Here is a 19,573-nt window from a genome sequence, read left to right as displayed (position 1 = left end):
AGGGCTAGACTAACCGGATGGATTCATCGGCTCTTTTCCTTGACATCATCACTTTACGGACCAGTCGCGGACTCGCTCAAAAAGACACAAGACACTCTGTGCGAAACTCAGCAGGGCAAAGACGAAAGGCTCAAAAATAGGAAGGGGGACCCTATCGGCAACAGGGAGCGTGTGCAACGCACAACAGATACTCAATTACAGGGAAAGAAGGAAGCATCAAAGATCAATCCATTGTCAAAACTTTACAAAAGAGTAATATGATTTATATAAAAATTTCTATTGGTAAGAGTTATTTGCTAATTGGGGGAAATTCTTTGTAGTATAAGTCTCTTTGATAAGTAGGCCAATAAGGACTCTAAGATGCATGGCATCTTTTAGGAAAAGAAGAATTTGTCAACTAAAACTTTTACAACAAATATTGCTAGAAGTTCAATAATTAGAAGAGCGCTTAAATGAACTATTCAAGTTCAATAATTACAATTTTCTAATAAACAAGTTCAAGTTATTAGTGTCGCCATCCAATCTCAACCCATTTACATACAAGTATAAAATAAACCAAAACTAACACACAAAAGGAAATACGGAACTTGAAAACTGGTGATTAAATTCAAGAGATCGTCACAAAGAGATGATGTCATAATTTGAACAGTCTTGTATTGTGTGTTTGTGCTAATTAGGTCTCCTTATTGTATGATTATTACCATGTACATGAGGAGAAATGTCATTAGATAATTGATACATGAGGTTCTTTTAGGAAGAAAAGAACCTGTCAACTAAAACTTTTCCAACAAATATTGCTAAAAGTTCAATAATTAGAAGAGCACATACATGCATTATTCAAGTTCAATTATAATAATTTTCTAATAAACAAGTTGAAGTTACTAGTGTGTGTAATGTCCCCTTATTGATATTCCTAGATTAGGCAATACTAAAACTTGCAAATACGGGAAATTCACTTTCAATTTGCTTAAAGAAATAATTCTTTTAGTAAGGGTTTGACATTTGAACATGTGTATATTTTAATAGACATAGCAAGATTAATACTGATCTGAATTCTCTGTCAAAGAGGATCTGATATTATGATTGTCCGTTAATAAGACTGAAATTCAATAAAATTGCTGTCTGATCTGATCTTGATGTATATGCAATATGCTGACTGTGTCTGATTTACAATAATTATCTGCCACTAATTTGCTGAGAGGTAATGTACTCAAAGAGCAGATCCATATTGGATATGTATAAAAGAAGAAATGTTCGATAATATTCCCCCCAATAGAATGGGAAATATCTTTATATAGCTCTAAACTGAAAGAATTGTACCCTTTGGTACTGACGAGATACATCCCTTTACTCTCGTGCTTCTTCAAGGTGATTACTAATTCTATTTATAACAAACTGTGGTATACCAATCACACTCTTTCATTAGTATGCAACTCGCTTAGTCTTCTTTACTAAATCGATTCCCTTAATTGATATTAGTAATGCTCTTCTATCATCGACATAGGTTGTTGATTACTGGGCAATATCGATGTCAACCAGGTTAGTCATTCTCTGTAACCACTAATTCCTTTCGTAATCCACAATTATAAAATCGCTCTTTTAATGACTAACGTAGCCACTCTGTCTTAATCAATAGTCTTCGCTATCATCAGCGGTGTAAAACAATTATATCAGTTGGTTATCGAACTCCATGTGGAACTACATTGCTGAGGTGGCAACTATTTAAGTTAGTGCCAACCATGCTCTATATATTGAATACAATTAATAAAAAACATTAATAGATAAACTACATTTATATAAAAATATTATTAGAATAATATTAGATTATTTACCTTACAATGGTCATTTATGTCATTTAGGAATATTTAGTCTTTTAGATAGTTTCTAAATTTCCCAGTTAGTTGTTTTAGAATGTTTCTATTTTCTTTCTTAGTTATTTCTCTATATAAGGAGATTTGGTCTCCATTTGTAATTACTAAATCAATCTATAATGAAATATTGTTTCATGGTATCAGAGCGAAAAGATCTTTTATGGATTTTTCGTTTCGTGCTTTAGCTGGAATATTTTTTCCAGAAGTTTTTTAATTGATTTTTTTATGAAAAAATCATTGTTTTTCATTACCAGACTTTTCACAAAAGTTTTTTACGATTTAAAAAAAAATAAAAAAATTGTGGGCTTCCAAAGAATCGAGCCATTTTTCCTCCACGTATGCTGCGTTCTTCTGCATTCGTCTGTTCGTGAAGATTTGTGTTGTCCAGCTCGTGGGAGGGTTTCTTCTTGCAGTGCGTCATTTTTTGCAGACATGAAGTCTTTTGGAGGCTGTTTTTTGCTTGGTTCGTGGTCTGTTTTGCCGCGTGGACGTAATCGTGGGTTTGTTCTGGGAGAGTCTCAGCAGCAGGCTCATGTCGCACAGCATTCTAAGGAGTAGCAGTCAGCCTTCTTTGCGTTTTAAAGATTTTGTTGTGTAAGGTGGTTAGTTAATAAATTGACCATTATGGGAGGGTATTACAATAATATTAAATTATTTACCTTAAAATGGTCATTTATGTCATTTAGGAGTATTTAGTCTTTTAGATAGTTTCTAAATTTCCCAGTTAGTTGTTTTATAATGTTTCTGTTTTCTTTCTTAGTTATTTCTCTATATAAGGAGACTTCATCTCCATTTGTAGTTACCCAATCAATCTATAATGAAATATTGTTTCAAATATATATTATATATTGAATACAATGAATAAACACTATCTATTAAATCATTAATCTACATACCACTAATTGAATTGGTGAGAGCTGTGGAGGCAGATATGATTACGCATTAGCACAATCTGGAGTGATCAATGCAGCATAAGTTGCTGATAAATCCTTCTAATACAATATTCTTTCCAATATGCTGAATATACTCTCTACTAACCGTGCTGAATTGACTGGGCATGTTTGAGTGCAAACCCCCTTGGTGATCAAGAAAGAAGCATTATACTATAAAACTCATTCCCCAAAAAAACCATGGCCAAGTTAAAACCAGGCAAAAAAACTTAAAAGGGATACCCCACAATTAGACACATTTCAGATGATTGCATCGCAATTAGGTGGCAAATCATCAGTCAAAAATTGTTCACCAAATTTTATTCAAAAATTGCAATTTTTTAGAGGGAAGATTGGCTAAATCCAGCTATTCACAATGAGTTGTGTTTTTTCCACTTTTCAGCTTCTAAACTCATGGAGATCACCTTGAGATGGATGACTTAAAAGCACACAAGTCATATCTCACAGAGAAAAAAAATCCAAAACATAGTTTACTAGGAGACACATATGCCATTTTCAAAAAGGTTCGAGATAGACACTGTAGACAGAATAAAAATATTTATCTATAGTTTAAATTTTAAAAAACAATAGTTATATAGAGGATATGCAACTCTAAAGAATGTCAAATATAAAAAACTACTTAAAAATAAAAAAAATTACATTTCAAAAGCATTGAAATAGATGTAAACAAAAAAAAAGATTGATTAATTTTAATATTTGATAACCATCATTACAAATATAAAAAAAAAAATTCCAACCATAATCACCTAAAGACAGATACTGGGAGGAGAACGTCAGTATTTGAAAAGCATGTTATGGGGGTCCTCGAAGATGAGCACATCTTCATTCAAATGTTAAAACTTCAATGCATTTACACAATTTAGGCCTCATTATTGTTTCTCTTCACATAATTACTGTGTTGGATTTGATAAGAAATTTTCTGCTAAAAATACTTGTATAGAAAATTACAAGTCTATTAGTGTATTCCTTTAGTTCTTTTAGCTTCTGTCAACCGCATATCACCTCTTTTAATAACTCCCAGTGTAACTTATATGATATATCTAAGAAACCTCTCTAGCAAGTTTCCTAATTTTCAAGGGATGCTTCTAGAGTTAGACACACAAAGAAACTTCATCTTAAGTGTCCAAGTTCTAGAGATGTCACCACATGCGTCTCTGAAACAGGGACCCATTTCCAATATGTGAAATGAGTAACAAGGATCAAGGTGTGAATCTTCAAGCAATTATTATCTAAATTAATAAAAATAATTCAATCTAAGATGTTTCTCAAATTCAAGCTACTAAGATATATCTAGTACCAACATATTTATGTACAAGTAATAACAAGCAAAAACTAAAACACAAACAAAAATATATAACTCAAAACTGGTGGTTAAATTCAAGAGATCATCAAGAAGAGATAATGCAGTGATTTAACACTATTTTTATCATCCATACATTTGATGTACAGGGTCCAGGTTTGGCTATGTAACAAAAATTAGCATATGGCCTATGTAGCAAAAATTTAGCTTGCATAAACTGCATAATTTAACAATTCCATTTCGTATGAAAGCATCTGACTACATGTTATGTGCACTTTGAAATGTACCATGTCTTCTTTGTGGACAGGTTTATCAATGATTCAATTGTAATCTACTAAGGCATCTCTAATTTAACCTATATATCTACAAGTAAACCTTTGGTGATCATTTTCAAGAGATCAGAGCATAGAGAACAACAATATTTGGTGATGAAATTCAAGAGATGATCAAAAAGAGACAATTCCTGGATTTTTATGCTACTTAAAATCATTTGGATCAAAATTGAGAAAGGTGGGTCCAGAAAGATTGTATTTGATGCAGCCATCCAATAAAAACAGGAGGCACACTGAGGACAATCTTATTGAAAGGTACATAAAAACACTGTAAGGTTAAGCAAATAGAAAATACTGAAGAATGAGCACAATTCAAAGCATGTGTTTAATTAGAGCCATTTAAAGGATTTGTTTAATGAACACCATGAGTTGAATCATGATTGGTGTGTGGGGGCTAAGTTAGAAAATTGTGGATAAACTTTGATGTTAGAGGAGCTGAAAAGCAATCTAGGATGAGTGGCATTCCAGGAATCAAAATTACTTTTTGGGAATGCAAAATAAAATCATAAAATAATAAATATAAATGGATCAAAACTAGAAGTAATACATACAAAAAATGGCACTTTAAATTTGATTGTTAAATCCAAGAGATGATCAAAAAGAGACAACACTTAGTTTTTTATACAGTATATATTATGCAAATTTTTGTATCGTCTTCTTATCAGGCTACTAAGTTTTAATAAATGTATTAGTTTTTCTATATAGTCATTTAGCTACAAGCTGAAGGTACTTTGAAATGTACCAAACTCTTATCTTATTATTATTTATAATTTCATTAAACAGTAATATTTTCCAATTATAAATAACTGAGCTAAAGTTATTCAGGCATCTCTATTTTTCGCCTATCGAGTCAACTAAATTAGAAATAAAACATGAAACATTTATAACAAATGTGGAAACTAAAAGCATAAATGCAAGATATGGCGAGAAGAAACAATGCCTGGATTTTGACGCAGCAATTTACAGCATAAATCAATAAAATTTGGGTTCAGGCTTCCTACTTCTGGTGGAAATGACAATTCCTTTGATTTCAGTATGTTGTGCTTCAGCTGGAAACAAAGGGCACCAGAAAGATTTGTAATGGCAGCAAGAAAATAAGTCCTATATGACCAATAACCAAAAAGTATACTACATAAGAACATGTTTTTTGCCAGACCTGTAAATGATTAGTCCCAGAAAATGGCGTTCTTCCTGTTACAAGCTGAAAAAGAATAGTGCCAACACTCCAAAGATCTGCCTGAAGTTGGCAATAAATTTTCAGTAAAATCCTGAAAGAGGAAATAAATGTAATATTTTTTCTAAAATTAACGAGCACCATCACCTTTGCATCATACTTTTGTTCTAGCATGATCTCTGGAGCCATGTACAGAGGTGAGCCACACATAGTTTCGGCTAATCCTTGAGGTTGCAATGGCCTGCCATTGTAAATTAATAATATGTCACTAAATTCAGTAAGAATGGAACTTGAGTTGTGAGGGTAGAATTGAGACCCATGATCTTTTCAAAATAGATACTCCTCTTACTCTGCAACATTCAAAAAAATAATTGAAAACCTCCAAGTTCTTTAATTCCTGGAACTTCTAATATTTTATTTATTTCTAGCGACTTCTGTGGCAAAACAAGAATCACATACAGATCACAAATCCAACGATATATATACCTTGAAGTTCAATAATATAACTTATAACATAGAGACGTAGACAGTAACAATTCACTTGTTTTGTTTTGTTGTACCCAACTCTGCATTGATTACTTGTCAGCCTGTGGGTAGTCATTAGGAGTTAGTTGTCAGTAGTTATCAACAGTAGTGTTCTACCTGGCAACCATTGAGTACTTTAAATATGGCTCTCATACTTGACGAAAGCAGTCTAATCCTGGGCTGATCATCCCTAGACTACTTCTAAATCCTGTGTAAAAAAATCATATGAATAAAAGAGTACTCATTTTTGTATAAAAAATCATATTTGTTACTCATTGATATGTATTGTTACTTTTGTTCATCACTGCAAGTATTAGTTTTATCAGATAAAGGAGTACACATTGGTGATGTTGCCTTTAAGAAGCCAGGTCCAATTCAAAAAAGAGTTAGTGTCGAACTATAAAATCTTGAAAGATAGCCACATAAATGGATTACCAGTTGAGGAAGCAATGCAATCTAACCAAGAAAGAGAGGACTCTGTATTGTCCCCTTTCTAATTCATATTACTGAGTTACTTTTAGCATAGCATAGTTACTTTTGGCATTAAACAAGACTTTAAGCACTTCCAGTTTGGAAAGTGGAATAATAGAATAAGGGAATGGAATAAGGTAGCTAGTTGAATGAGCATTCTGGTAGCATAGAAGTAGCAGTTAGATAGGCAGCATTGTAGTTCCTTGTGTCTTTCAGTTGGAAAAAGGCATCTAAGTTTGTCAGTGGAAGAGGTTGTATCCTTCAGTTATGTCCAGTTAACCCCTTCAATTAAGGGATGAACGTACTAGCTAGCTGCCACCATTTACAGTATGAACTGTGCTACCTATGATTATTGATCGCAGGATGCAGGAAGTACAGAAATTTCTGGAAGAATAAAAGAAAATACTTTTGAACTTTTAAAACAATCACTATACTTCCTACAAAGAGGACACTGCTACAGGCACAAATCTGGACATCTTGGAGAACAAAAACCCTTGGGAGTAGTATGTGACACAGTGTGATAGCAGATTAGTAAAGAGGCCTATCAATTCATCATCAAATTCTGAATGCAGTTTGCAATGCACTGAAAAACCACAAAAGGGTCGGATTTGTATGCTCGGCAAGCCCTGTAAATCTATTAGATTAGTAGATTTAATTTGTTTGTATGTATACAACTGATAATAGATTTGGGTTACAATGAGGACAGTGCTGCTGAACCAGCGGGTAAAGCAACATCTTGAGCTACAATTCTAAGGAAATCTTTCAAAAATTTCCACATCATCAACAGAAGCTAAGCACTTTGATTGCTTGTTGGATTGAGCCTCAGAAAATAAAGATATTAGTGACAAAAAAATGTTGCACTAATCTAACACTGCCTTTGCAAAGCAAGGATTCAAGATGGGCAGCGGCACATACTACAGAAAATGGATACAGTATAATCCAAGCAAGCCCTCCAAAAGGAAGCAAGTGCTAGTTCAGAGAGATTCAAAGCTCAGATCAGCTAGGTACACTAGCCCAAGCAAGTCACAAAAAGGTCAAACCTCTCATCTATAGTTCATGGATAAGCAGCTGCAACAACAACGAGGTCTTTAACAACTGGACATGGTTCAACAACATGCATGGAAAACATGGAGAGGTTTGGCAAGCAATAATTTTTTTTTCTTACAAGCTTGGATGTTTGAGCATTTTCTTCATTTGTATCCCAAAGATCCTGATAAAATTATGCTAGCAAGGTAAAAAAGACTGACTTGAAATCAGGTTTCTAATTGATCCATAAATGCATGTGCATGCCTTTGGCAGCCCATGGTAAAAGAGATGTATATGAAAAAAAATAAGGAAGCTGGTTTAGGACTGTAAAATTTGTCTTGCTTCTGTTACAAGGGGGATCTCTTTGAGGGCAGCATGCGCATTCCATGAGTCTTCCTAGAATAGGGCCCCTTTGCCATTGTTTACCTCCCAAGTGATGTGCTTGACAAGTGAGAATTTGCATAAGAGAGGGAGATCCTTGAGGGGGATTGGCTATTGTTATATTCTTTAACAAGCCTTTGTATCAGGGTACGATGCTAAAGAATTTCAGCCCATTTAAGGTGTGGTTTGGATTACATACCCCATATTATTTTGGCTCCTAGGGATCTGTTAAAAGAAGACCATTTCCTTAGTCCAACCCCCTGCCTCTTTTACCTTGCAGATTGAATCCTAAGCAATCAATTGGAACTTCTTATCCTCTGATTACCCTTCTAGAAGAAAATTCTCTTCTTTTGACTAAGTGCTTCAATGATCTTGTGACATGATGAAGATTGAGATCACTGATACGACCACTTTCAACGTTAGGATTCTACCAACAAATGATAACCACTAAAGAAATCACTTTATTGCTACATCTTGATAAAGGGGATCCCAGTGGGAGGCTTTCCCCAAGTAAGAGAATCAAAAAATTCCCAAGCGTTTGTGAAATGTTTAAGAAGAATACTTCTGAGTTTGTCCAATTAATGCTTCACACTAAGCGTTGGCAATAGTGTTGTAGGGAGGCATTCATTGTGTTTGCTTCTCTTTTGTTGGATATTCTAAATAATATCCTATCATTAGCAAATTGTTGATGTGTTGTGGGGTTTACATTTGGGACTACCTTGATACCCTTCCACTTTCCATTGAAATTTTCCACTTGAATGTGTTATTCCAAGGCCTCAAACACAACATTGAGCCTCCCTAGCTGAGGCCACAAAATCATTCAAAGAAGCCACATGGATTTCCACTAACCAAAAATTGAGAATCTAGGGATGGATACACAACAAAACATCCATTCTATTCTAGCCACTTCTTGCAAAAGCCAAACTTACCCATTCCCTATATTAGAAATCCCCAATCAACTTGATCATAGGCCTTGTGTCCAATTTCACCAACATTCTTCATGTCTTGCTTGTTATGACCATGTGTATGGCCTCACGTGCTATGATTATTGTAGGAAATGTTGTCATTGATGTCAAGAAAGTAAGCAGACAATGTTATAGATAAACTTGTCATTAATGTCAAGAGTGGAATTATTATTATTGATGTCAAAACCATAGAATGATATATAGAAAGAATATTGACAAAGATATCATCATAAATATATAGAGATCATATTGACTGTAAAGGAGGTTCAGTCAAAGCATTATTTTGTCATTCAAACTATATAAAGAGATACAGGATCTTCTACAATCAGTATTGAAGTTGATATTAATATTGAAGTACCGTGTAAGTAATACATAGCACCGAGACAAAGACTGATGGTGACAAAGACGTATGGTAACATGATTGATCAGCAACAGTAATCAAACACTTATGGTAACATAGCACTGAGGCAAAGTTGACTCTGAATCAGTGATTAATGTAATGTCCCCTTTTGGGAGGACACTAAATTTTGCCCACTATACTTGTAGAATTATTGCAGGTTGTCTATTTTCAGTCTATTGTGCTAATTTGGACAGATTTAGTTTGATGTTGTTTCCCTCTTTAAATGCACAGGTCTGTTGTTTATATCAATCTGATCTGCTGCCTATACTCAGATATGTGTGTGTATGTGTGTGTGTGTGTGTGTGTGTGTAAGAAAAATCCTTTCTATTCCATCAAGTCTGATTCTCTGGTTATTGATTTAATATTTCCTCTTCTTTTCTTTCAATGCCTGCTTTATTACTATTCACAGATTTGTATTTGTGTTCTGATCTCTTTTGATAAATGTTCATATCATTCTTCCAGATTCTCTTATAATTCTGACTTAGGTCTGCTTCTAAATCTGCTTCTAATGCTTCATATATTTTTTCTATTCCATGGATCCCTACTTCTCAAATGAAAACTTCTCCACTTTATATCCTCCAATGTGAGGGAGAGACACACCTCTTCATCATGTATGCCCTTTGGCAAGAGACACGCCCTTTCACCCTTAGCACCCTTTAAAGAGTGTCACTCTTTATTATTTCTGTCCTTTGAAAGGGACACAACCTTTGGCAAACAGTTCTGCACTTATTATTTAAACCATATCTGCACTTTTGATTCCAAAATTATCCCCCTCAAATGAGGTTATCTTCTCCCTTTTATATCTCATGTTTGAGGGAGTCACAACTTTTCATTTCATGTATTTTGACCATTCATTAACTTAATTAAATTTTAATAATATTTAACTATATTATTTTATATTTTAATTTAAATTATATTTTTATTCTTTTGTATTTTAATATTATTATCATTATTTATTATTAAATTATATTTCAAAGTGGGGGCATTACAATTAACATGAAGACGTGTTCAATTCAGATATAAAGGAAAGAAATACAATCAACCTCGTGAGATTATCGATAATCATAGAATATGAATATCAGTGACTATTTATTACAATGCAAGACAAGTCAGAAATTATTTATTGCTGTGTACTTTGAAAAGATTCATTACAACTCAAGTATAAACAAATGTAAACTTAACAACAGCATATAATGAAAGGATAAACTAATATAGTGATCGACTATATCCAATGGTCGATTAATATATCATGGAGATTCAGGACATATATTTCCTTGTTGGCAACGCCACTTATGATAGCGACTAATGATAATATACAGCAATCATCCTACGACATGATGGTAGATTAATGACAGCGATTCAGAGATTAAGATTGGCAGACCATAGTGTGATATGCATTCATCGAGACAGTGTGTTATGATGCACAGTGGTGATAGCAATGCTGATCAATATCAAAGCGATTAAAGTCTTTTAAGACAATGCAGGGAAGAAAGTATTGATAGATTGCCGAGCAATACAATAGTGGCAGTATAATTTTTTTTTATTTTTTTAAATGCTCGTTTAACCACATGCAATGCCATTGCCCTCCCAACCATAGATGGACATCGATCGTCTCCCCCGAGCATCGCTTATTCTCAATAAGGTAGATTGTGTGTGTTTTCTCATAGTCAAGAGAGGAAGATTTAATCTTCCTATATATCTATCAGTGGTGCCCCTTCACCAAGGGTCACCACTCTTCCAAGATGGCCCAATTAATTATATAAATGTCATATATTATATTAATATATAATGAATATTATAATTATAACCCATATAATAATTATATCTCATATAATTAAATATCAATTATTATAATATCAATAATTATATTTTCAATATAATAATTATATTATCACAATATTATAATAATATAATTATATTATCACACTAATTATAATATAATTATATTATCTCAACCTTTATGTTATGTAAGTCGGCTTGAAGGGATCCAACCATAGCTACAATAATATTAACACTCCCTCTTAGCTAGGGAGGAATCCTTCTCGATATTTATATTTAATGAAGCACTTCTTCATTAGGTCGGCCCAAACAAGGCTCCGACTTTACCTATAAACATCAACACTCCCTCTTAGCTAGGGAGGAATCCTTCTTAACCTTTATAAGTTACATCACCTCATTGTGATGATTGTCCACAATGGCTACATCCATATGTGGAAAGGAAAGATATCACCTCACTACGATATCAACCATTATGGCTTATCCACAGATATCACCTCACGTGATATCCACCATAGATATCTCCTCATGTAATATCCACCATTATGGCTTATCCATAGATATCACCTCACATGATATCCACCATTATGGCATATCCATAGATATCACCTCACAAGATATCAACCATTATTATGAGATCGTCACCTCACAATGATGGTAAGATGCACAAGTGTTCATCATTGTGAGATCGTCACCTCACAATGATATTCACCATGGCTCATCCAGAGGGTAAACACACTAGTATCGGAAAAATCACCACGGACTCTCTCACGTGGTGTTGTCATGGCGTCACACACATGACATCCACCATGAACCATATTAGAGGGTGGAGATAAGGGCTTACACCTCGAACTTCTCTCTCATAGAGAAGAATGCATTACAAGGGTTGATACCTCAAACTTCTCTCTCACAGAGAAGAATGCATTAAAGTACATCTCAAGAACTCACTGATTCTGAGACTCCCTCTCAACAAGGGCTTCATTATCCACAATTCCAAGCTTGTCTCGAAAGTGCACAAACTTCACTCGAGCAAGAGGCTTGGTGAGAATGTCAGTCGTCTGTCCATCAGTGCTAATGTACCTCAACTAAATAGCATTCATTTGCGCTATATCTCTAATATAGTTATCTCCACATGCTTTGACCTATCATTAAATACAAGGTTGGAGTCTGCATCCCTCTTGGTGAATCCCAAGCTCTCCAAGTATCCATCTATCTAGGAATATCACGTCTTGGGTGTCAGCATAAAGGCCTTCCAGCCTACATACATGTGATCCCATCCATGAATCATGGTCCTCTAACTGCTGGTCACTAGAGAAACCATCTTGACATGGTCCACTCCCTTTGAACCAATATGATTGAGATCCTTGGAAATTAAATAAAGCAAATCCTCTAGCTGCTCCCTCTGAAGCTCCAAGTACTAACATGAGTGAATGTAATAAACTGTGGATTTATCCCCAAACTTAATGATGATGTGGCTCCCTCTTGATCGGTTTCACCAATGATGCACCATACCTGGTAACATGTGTAGACACCTAAAAGTTGCACAATGAATTAAGTGAATTTTATTCATTTAATTATTCCTAATTCTTCCAATTTAATTAATATCCCTATTCTTCTAATTAGCCTATTAATCAAATTAAAGATTTGATTAAATCCATTTCCTCTAGCCTAACCTATTAAATTAAACTACGGTTTAATTAAGTACCCCTTAGCCATTTAATTGAATAAATCTTATTTATTTAATTAAAATCCCCTTTTCCCCCTTTTGATTAAATTCACATTTAATTAAAATCCCTTTTGCATTTAAATAAATTAAAATTTATTTTAAAATCCCCCCACTTGCAAAATCCTACAAATGCAAGTTGCATCCCCTTTTTGGCTAAATTAAATCATTTTAATTTATCAAATTACCTATTTTCCCTCACCCACTTGCAAAATCCTACATTCCCCTAATCATTCTTCTAGAAGCCTTCTAATCCTATCCTAATCATGTCCTATTCTCCTAATCATGTCCCATCCCTAAAATTGGGGGAGTCACTTCTCCAAATTTGGAAGAAAGTCTTCAAAATGCATTTAAGACTTTATCTATTTCAACAAGTTAACTTGTTGAGTCTTCCAAACATGTAAGGCTCTTACATAAACCACTAGTGGTTTTCCTCTTTAGGCAAGTTAGCCTCCAAAGTCTTCAAAAGGCATTTAATGCCTCTTACAAGCCCACACCCCTTAGCCATTATGGTTGTCCCTTTAACCCTTTTCCCATGTTGCACAAGAGTTTACCTCTTGGGTAATAGCATGCCTCCCTAGTTAATGACATTATCCATGATGTCACTCCTTGAGGTTATCCCTGATTGCTTGATTAGCATCTAAGGCTTGTTTAGCATCCCCTCAAGCCCTCTCAAGGTGACAATTGTCAACTTGGGATTGGATTGAAACTCTCCCATGGATTGATAACTTTCAATCCTAGCCCTTGTTGAGATTACTCAATCTCAACCATCCATTTCTCTATTTTTCCTATAAATAGAGCCCATTCCTTCTTCAATTCATCAAGTCTTTTCTGCATCAAAATTATAGTCACATTGCAGGTTAAGGAGCTCTCTTTGTCATCACCAAGCATCAACATCATCCTCAAGCATCCATAGCACATAGTTTAGTTTCATTTAGTTGCATTTTAATCTTCCATCCTAGATTAATTTCACTTCTTTTATAAGTTTTGCATTCTCATCTTAGTTTAATTAACTCACCTAGCATACTTAGCTTTCAATTTGGAATATACTTGGCCTCCTAATCACCTAGCTTGCATCCTTCATCTTCATCTTCATCTTCATCTTCATCTCTTAGCACTCACTAGAATCCTAGTTGCATCCATTTCGATTCTAGTAGCATTTTTCATATAACTCGTTCTCTAGGTTGTCATCTTGAGGATCAAGTGCTCTTCCAAGTGAGGGCCACCTTGAATCTTAGAGATCTTTAGAGATAGAGGACAATGAGGCAATTTTAGAGTTTTTAATCTATTCATGTGTTTTGATTTCTAACATCTAATGCAATGCTTCATTGGTGTGTTTGAAGTGTTTTCCCTCTTGCAGGTGGAAGACCACATTTCCAGCATACAACATGATTTCTAAATATTTTGCATATTCTCATCAACATAGGTAGTGGCATCGGGATCCATATAGTGACCCTATCAAAGGAAATCTGAGTGCAAGGCTATGAACAACTCATCTCAGCAACTACTAAGACAAAGTCTCCAATGCACAAATAAAATCACAAATCAATGCTTTAAACAAGGTCAATTTTGCATTGTAGTTACGCCACCTCAAGGATAATGTTAAGAAATTGTGAATAGCAGATAGACTTGTATCACAACACTATGGACTCTCAAAATTCCACAAAGCGAATCCATAAAATGAAACATCCACTGACTTTACAACACTCACATCTACCGATGCCTTCCAATCAATTTACAATGGAAAGAGCGACTCCATATGCGAATAATTGTCGTACCAGCGACCACAATGAACGACTCAACAGCAGAACTCCCATAATTAATTATTTTCAACTCCTCTCCCATGAATGAAGACTACCATCGCCTGTCCAATACAAATATAGACGAAAAATTCCGCTACTTCACATCGTAGCAATAATACTGCCCAATATGCATTTGCGAACCGATTTGTGCCAATATCTTAGAAGTATATGCAACGGGCAGAGATTCAATTAAACTCCACGAAAGATACAAAAAATGCCGCTGGAGAATATTGAATTGTTTAGCAATGAAAGATACCACTCGTGGCATTAACAAGGAATGTAGACTACAAGTCCTCAAACGTTTCCCACGCCACAGACATCTGATGATATATTTCTCTGCCACTTGTTGCAAACTGGAGAACAATAGCAGCGTAGAAGATGTCCCGTTTAGCCAAAGTAAAGGAAATTGCAACTCTTGAAAATGCAACTCTGTATTTCATTGAACGTTCTATCTCCAGACTACACAATTTGACCATAGGAGTATCCATCATGAAGCCATAATAATGATATAAACATGAACTTATGCCCAGAAAGTAATTTGTATCACCATGGAACGGTTTCTTGGAGTATGAATGCCCTTAGAATACAGCTTGGGAAACAACAAACTATTTGAGGCCAACAATTTATGACAGACCCATTTCTTTTAACCGGAAGGAAACCTGAATCATAATGCACAGAAGAAGAATGACCCAGAGAGAAACAACGCCCCAATACAAATATATGTTCAGAACTCCCGATGCATTATTCCCCACATCAAACGCCAATTTGGAGGAATGATTACTATGCCCATACAAGTCTCTGTTGGCTAACACGACAGCCCAAGAGAGATTGTGAACACGTCTTCGCATTGACAGAGTATATCATTTACGACAATAATAAATTGCAGCTGACTTGACATTTAAACTTTCCGTTCAAAACATTAAGGCTCGCATGTATTAAAGCCGAGAAATTTACAATTCTATTGGCTCATATAATAGCAACATATCGTGATATTTCCTCTCACCCAACATTAATAATATAATGAACTCTCTTATCAACATTTAGTAGTCGCTCCAACAATAATGTTTACCATTATTAACATTAAAGCCATCACCAAGGCATAATTGCACAACTCTCTTAAATAATCCTTCTTAAATATTTCCCATTCAAATCTTTAATTGTGAGCACTACCAGAATACCAATCATTATTCCAAACCTCCTATAGTTGCAATGTGAAATACCTAGATGGCATCTCTAAACGGAAATTGGGTTTTTGTCCAATTCCCAAAGTCCGAAGGGTTTATGTCCTCAGGTACTAAACCTGTCACCAAGCTCTGCCAAAACTATTAGATAAATGGAGGAATACAAATTTCAGATGATAGTCGATTTCTGGAAATTGCACCCCATCACCCGACCTGGATGATATCGACTTTAGCCAGAGACATCAATCACTTTTGAGTCTAATATGAACTTCTTTCTTGTAATTGGTAACAACGATGAAGACATCACTTCCAGATAACTGATATAGATTTCAGCACAAGTGTTTTTGATAGTTGCCTCCAAGTTGATGGTTGTGAGCTCCTTGACAAGGATACAAAGTCCCCTACAGTTTGTTCATAGCCGTAAGAGTGGGTTCCTCCCGCTATTGCGTGAATCCGTCGCTATATCTTATGCCACCCCGCGACATTACATGATAGTGGATACTCTCTGTATACATCAGTAGAATCTCTTGCTCCTCTCCACCCGATTAAGTTTTGAGATATTGTGCCTGGAGAGTTCGTGACACCTAATGACAGCGTTCCCGATAGATAAAGTCTGTCGTCATCTAGATCCTTGGACGGATCGTAAGTCGACTGTTGTTTATGAAAGAACAAGTACAGGAACTGAACTATGCTCTGATACCATGTTGTTGTTGTTGTTTTTTAAATGCTCGTTTAACCACGGGCAATGCCATTGCCCTCCCAACCATAGACGAACATCTATCGTCTCCCCCGAACATCGCTTATTCTCAATAAGGCAGATTGTGTGTGTTTTCTCAGAGTCAAGGGAGGAAGATTTAATCTTCCTATATATCTATCAGTGGTGCTCCTTCACCAAGGGTCACCACTCTTCCAAGATGGCCCAATTAATTATATAAATGTCATATATAATTATATTTATATATAATGAATATTATAATTATAACCCATATAATAATTATATCTCATATAATTAATTATCAATTATTATAATATCAATAATTATATTCTCAATATAATTATTATATTATCAATAATTATATTATCACAATATTATAATAATATAATTATATTATCACACTAATTATAATATAATTATATTATCTCAACCTTTATGTTATCTAAGTCGGCCTAAAGGGATCCAACCATAGCTACAATAATATTAACATAATTATCAAATCAGTGATCTCTCATGAAGACATCGACTTACATAATAAAAAAAAAACATTTGTTAGTGGCAAACAATAATCAGAGATAACATATACATGATGCAAAGCAGCGATAACAGATACAGTTTTCAGAAACAGCGATCTTAAGAACAGATGGTACGCATTAAAGCTATACTGATCTGAGCAATTAGAAAACAGCGACTTAAAGATTGTTCACTAAAAGAAACAAAGATCATTGATCTATTTGGCAGCGATTAACATAAAAGAGTGAAAGTGTTTATTCAGCGATGAAGAATAAATAGAAGTATGATAGCAGTGGTAACAAAAACTTGTTGACTGCCGTACAAGCAAAGGCTGCGATAACCTATCTAAGTTGAATTTATACAATAACAAAATCGACTTCATACAGTAACTAGAAACAAATACAAGTCATCACAAATGAGTCGACTCATGATTAAAGTGATTCAAATATTAAGACAGTGGTTATATAGCAGAATCCGACTTACATAACAAGCACACATCAACTTAAGTCAAAAATCATGGGCCAAGTGGAGGAGAATATAAGAACTTGTGTAAAGAATGGAATGAATACACAAATAAGTGCGATCATATTCAAGATTAATAATTGACATAAACACTTGTTTAAGGCAACATTTTTATGAAAGACAAGATGTCTCATCTAAGAGACACGTATGATACAGGTGTTAAGAAAAGTCAGTGAAAGAGAAGACTGCGACTCTATTGGAATGATGAAAGGTGATTAAAGTTACGATTTCTATAATGTATTATTTTGTTTATTTAAAACTACATGCTAAAAGTCACGTCTTTTTCTAAGAGACACAATCCTTGTAAAGAGACTTATGAAAGATATAATGCGTAAGTGATAGAAATATAGAGTTGTGTGTGGTGCATGGCATGAAAAAGGAATATATATTTAAGAAGAATAGTGTGGAATACAATGCTGAAATAATAATTCAGTAATAGAGTAGTTTTCAGGTGTATGTGGTGAGTGTGGGTGAAGAATGTAATATGTGTGAGTTGTGTGCAATAAGGAGGAGTGTGAGTGAAATAAAAAAACAAGTGATAAGTAATAAATAAATATATGATTCAGATACATATGCTGATGTATATGCTGAAAGAAAAGAGGAGTATAGACAGATATTAAAGAGGTATTTATACAGATATAAAGGAGGATATTATACAGATATAGAGAAGGGTATGATGCAGATTTAAGGAAGAATTTATAGAAGATGTAAGAAAGACTTTACAGCAGATTTGTGAAGGAGAATTGAGACAGTTGTACATGCAGATTTGTGAAGAAGGGTATATGCATGTGAGGAAGGAATATATGCAGATTTGAAAAGATCAAATTGTCCATCACCGTTGTTATAGCAACATTGTAAAGATGGAATTTCAGATTTAAGTGAAGTGGTTTGGTGCTCATGAATTCTGAAGTTGGAGTTGGTGCTTCCAGTGGGTTGGTGCTCACTAAATCAGATTTGGGAGTTGGTGCTTCCAATGGGTTGGTGCTCACAAACAAACGTAGGGGTTGGTGCCTACAAATATTGTAAAAGAAGAAATATATAAAAGCATTGATTTACCGTGGTTTTCTCCTGTAAGGGTTTCCACATATATATCTTGTGTTCTACTTGTGTTCATCTTAGTTAGATCACATATGAATGTTGGCATGCAATGAATATGTTAATGAGATAAGTTATATATACTTGTGATTGAAGTTGAAAAAGTTTAAATTGGTTGTTATAAAAAACTGCTCTTAGGGCTGCTCCAATTCGCCCCCAAATTCTGCTATAGATCCACACTTAGGTCTGCTGCAGTTCACCCTTAAACTCTGCTATAAATATTCACAGTCAATGAACACTTAGTACATTGACAACCATTGAGTACTTCACTTTCAATGAACTAGTACCGTGAGCATATTTATAGTCTGCTATAAATATTTAAACTCTGCTATAAATTGGCAACCATCAAGAACATGAGCACAGTCAATGAACTAGTACCGTGAGCACTTTGTCGACTATAAATTTCCTCCTTCTTGAGCTCCACCTCTGAAACTTCAACAGATTTGTCTTCGTGTGTAGTCTTACTTATCTTCCAAACAGAGAGCCATTAAACATCACTACGGTAGAATGATGTACCAATCATTATGCCAATGCAACTAGGTGCACATATAGTCTCTTGAGTAACAAACCTCAGAAACACATCGTAGACACTTTCGGACCTCCACAAACAACTGAAACAAGTTCATAATGATAACACTAACATTACTTTGTCCTCCATTTTTCTCAAATACACTGTTATGGCATGACAAAAGTAATTAAAATTACATCAACCTCATTGATACCTTGACCTCAATGACAACACTAACAACACCTTTGACATCAATGACAACACAATGTTCAAAAAAAACTTGGTATAATTCTTAGGATTTCTTCTTGACAATACACATTTGAGGAATTTGTTATGTTTAGTA

At 34.6% G+C, this 19,573-nt stretch overlaps 1 protein-coding gene across 1 annotated transcript in view; it reads right to left on the bottom strand.

The window, feature by feature from the left end:
• LOC131074222 (serine/threonine-protein kinase ATG1c) overlaps positions 1-19,573 on the bottom strand; it is a 94,891-nt gene that overhangs the window by 11,537 nt on the left and 63,781 nt on the right. The window contains exons 5-7 of the mRNA XM_058010793.2: positions 5,775-5,868; positions 5,610-5,690; positions 5,394-5,502 (exon numbers count right to left, since the gene is read on the bottom strand). Coding sequence (XP_057866776.2) covers positions 5,394-5,502; positions 5,610-5,690; positions 5,775-5,868 — 284 coding nt within the window. The remainder of the gene's footprint in view (positions 1-5,393; positions 5,503-5,609; positions 5,691-5,774; positions 5,869-19,573) is intronic.

This window comes from Cryptomeria japonica, chromosome 8 (assembly GCF_030272615.1).
Source record: "Cryptomeria japonica chromosome 8, Sugi_1.0, whole genome shotgun sequence".
In the NCBI taxonomy this organism is placed as follows: domain Eukaryota; kingdom Viridiplantae; phylum Streptophyta; class Pinopsida; order Cupressales; family Cupressaceae; genus Cryptomeria; species Cryptomeria japonica.
The sequence above is the reverse complement of the archived record's forward strand: the minus strand, read 5'-3'. Positions and strand labels throughout refer to the sequence as shown.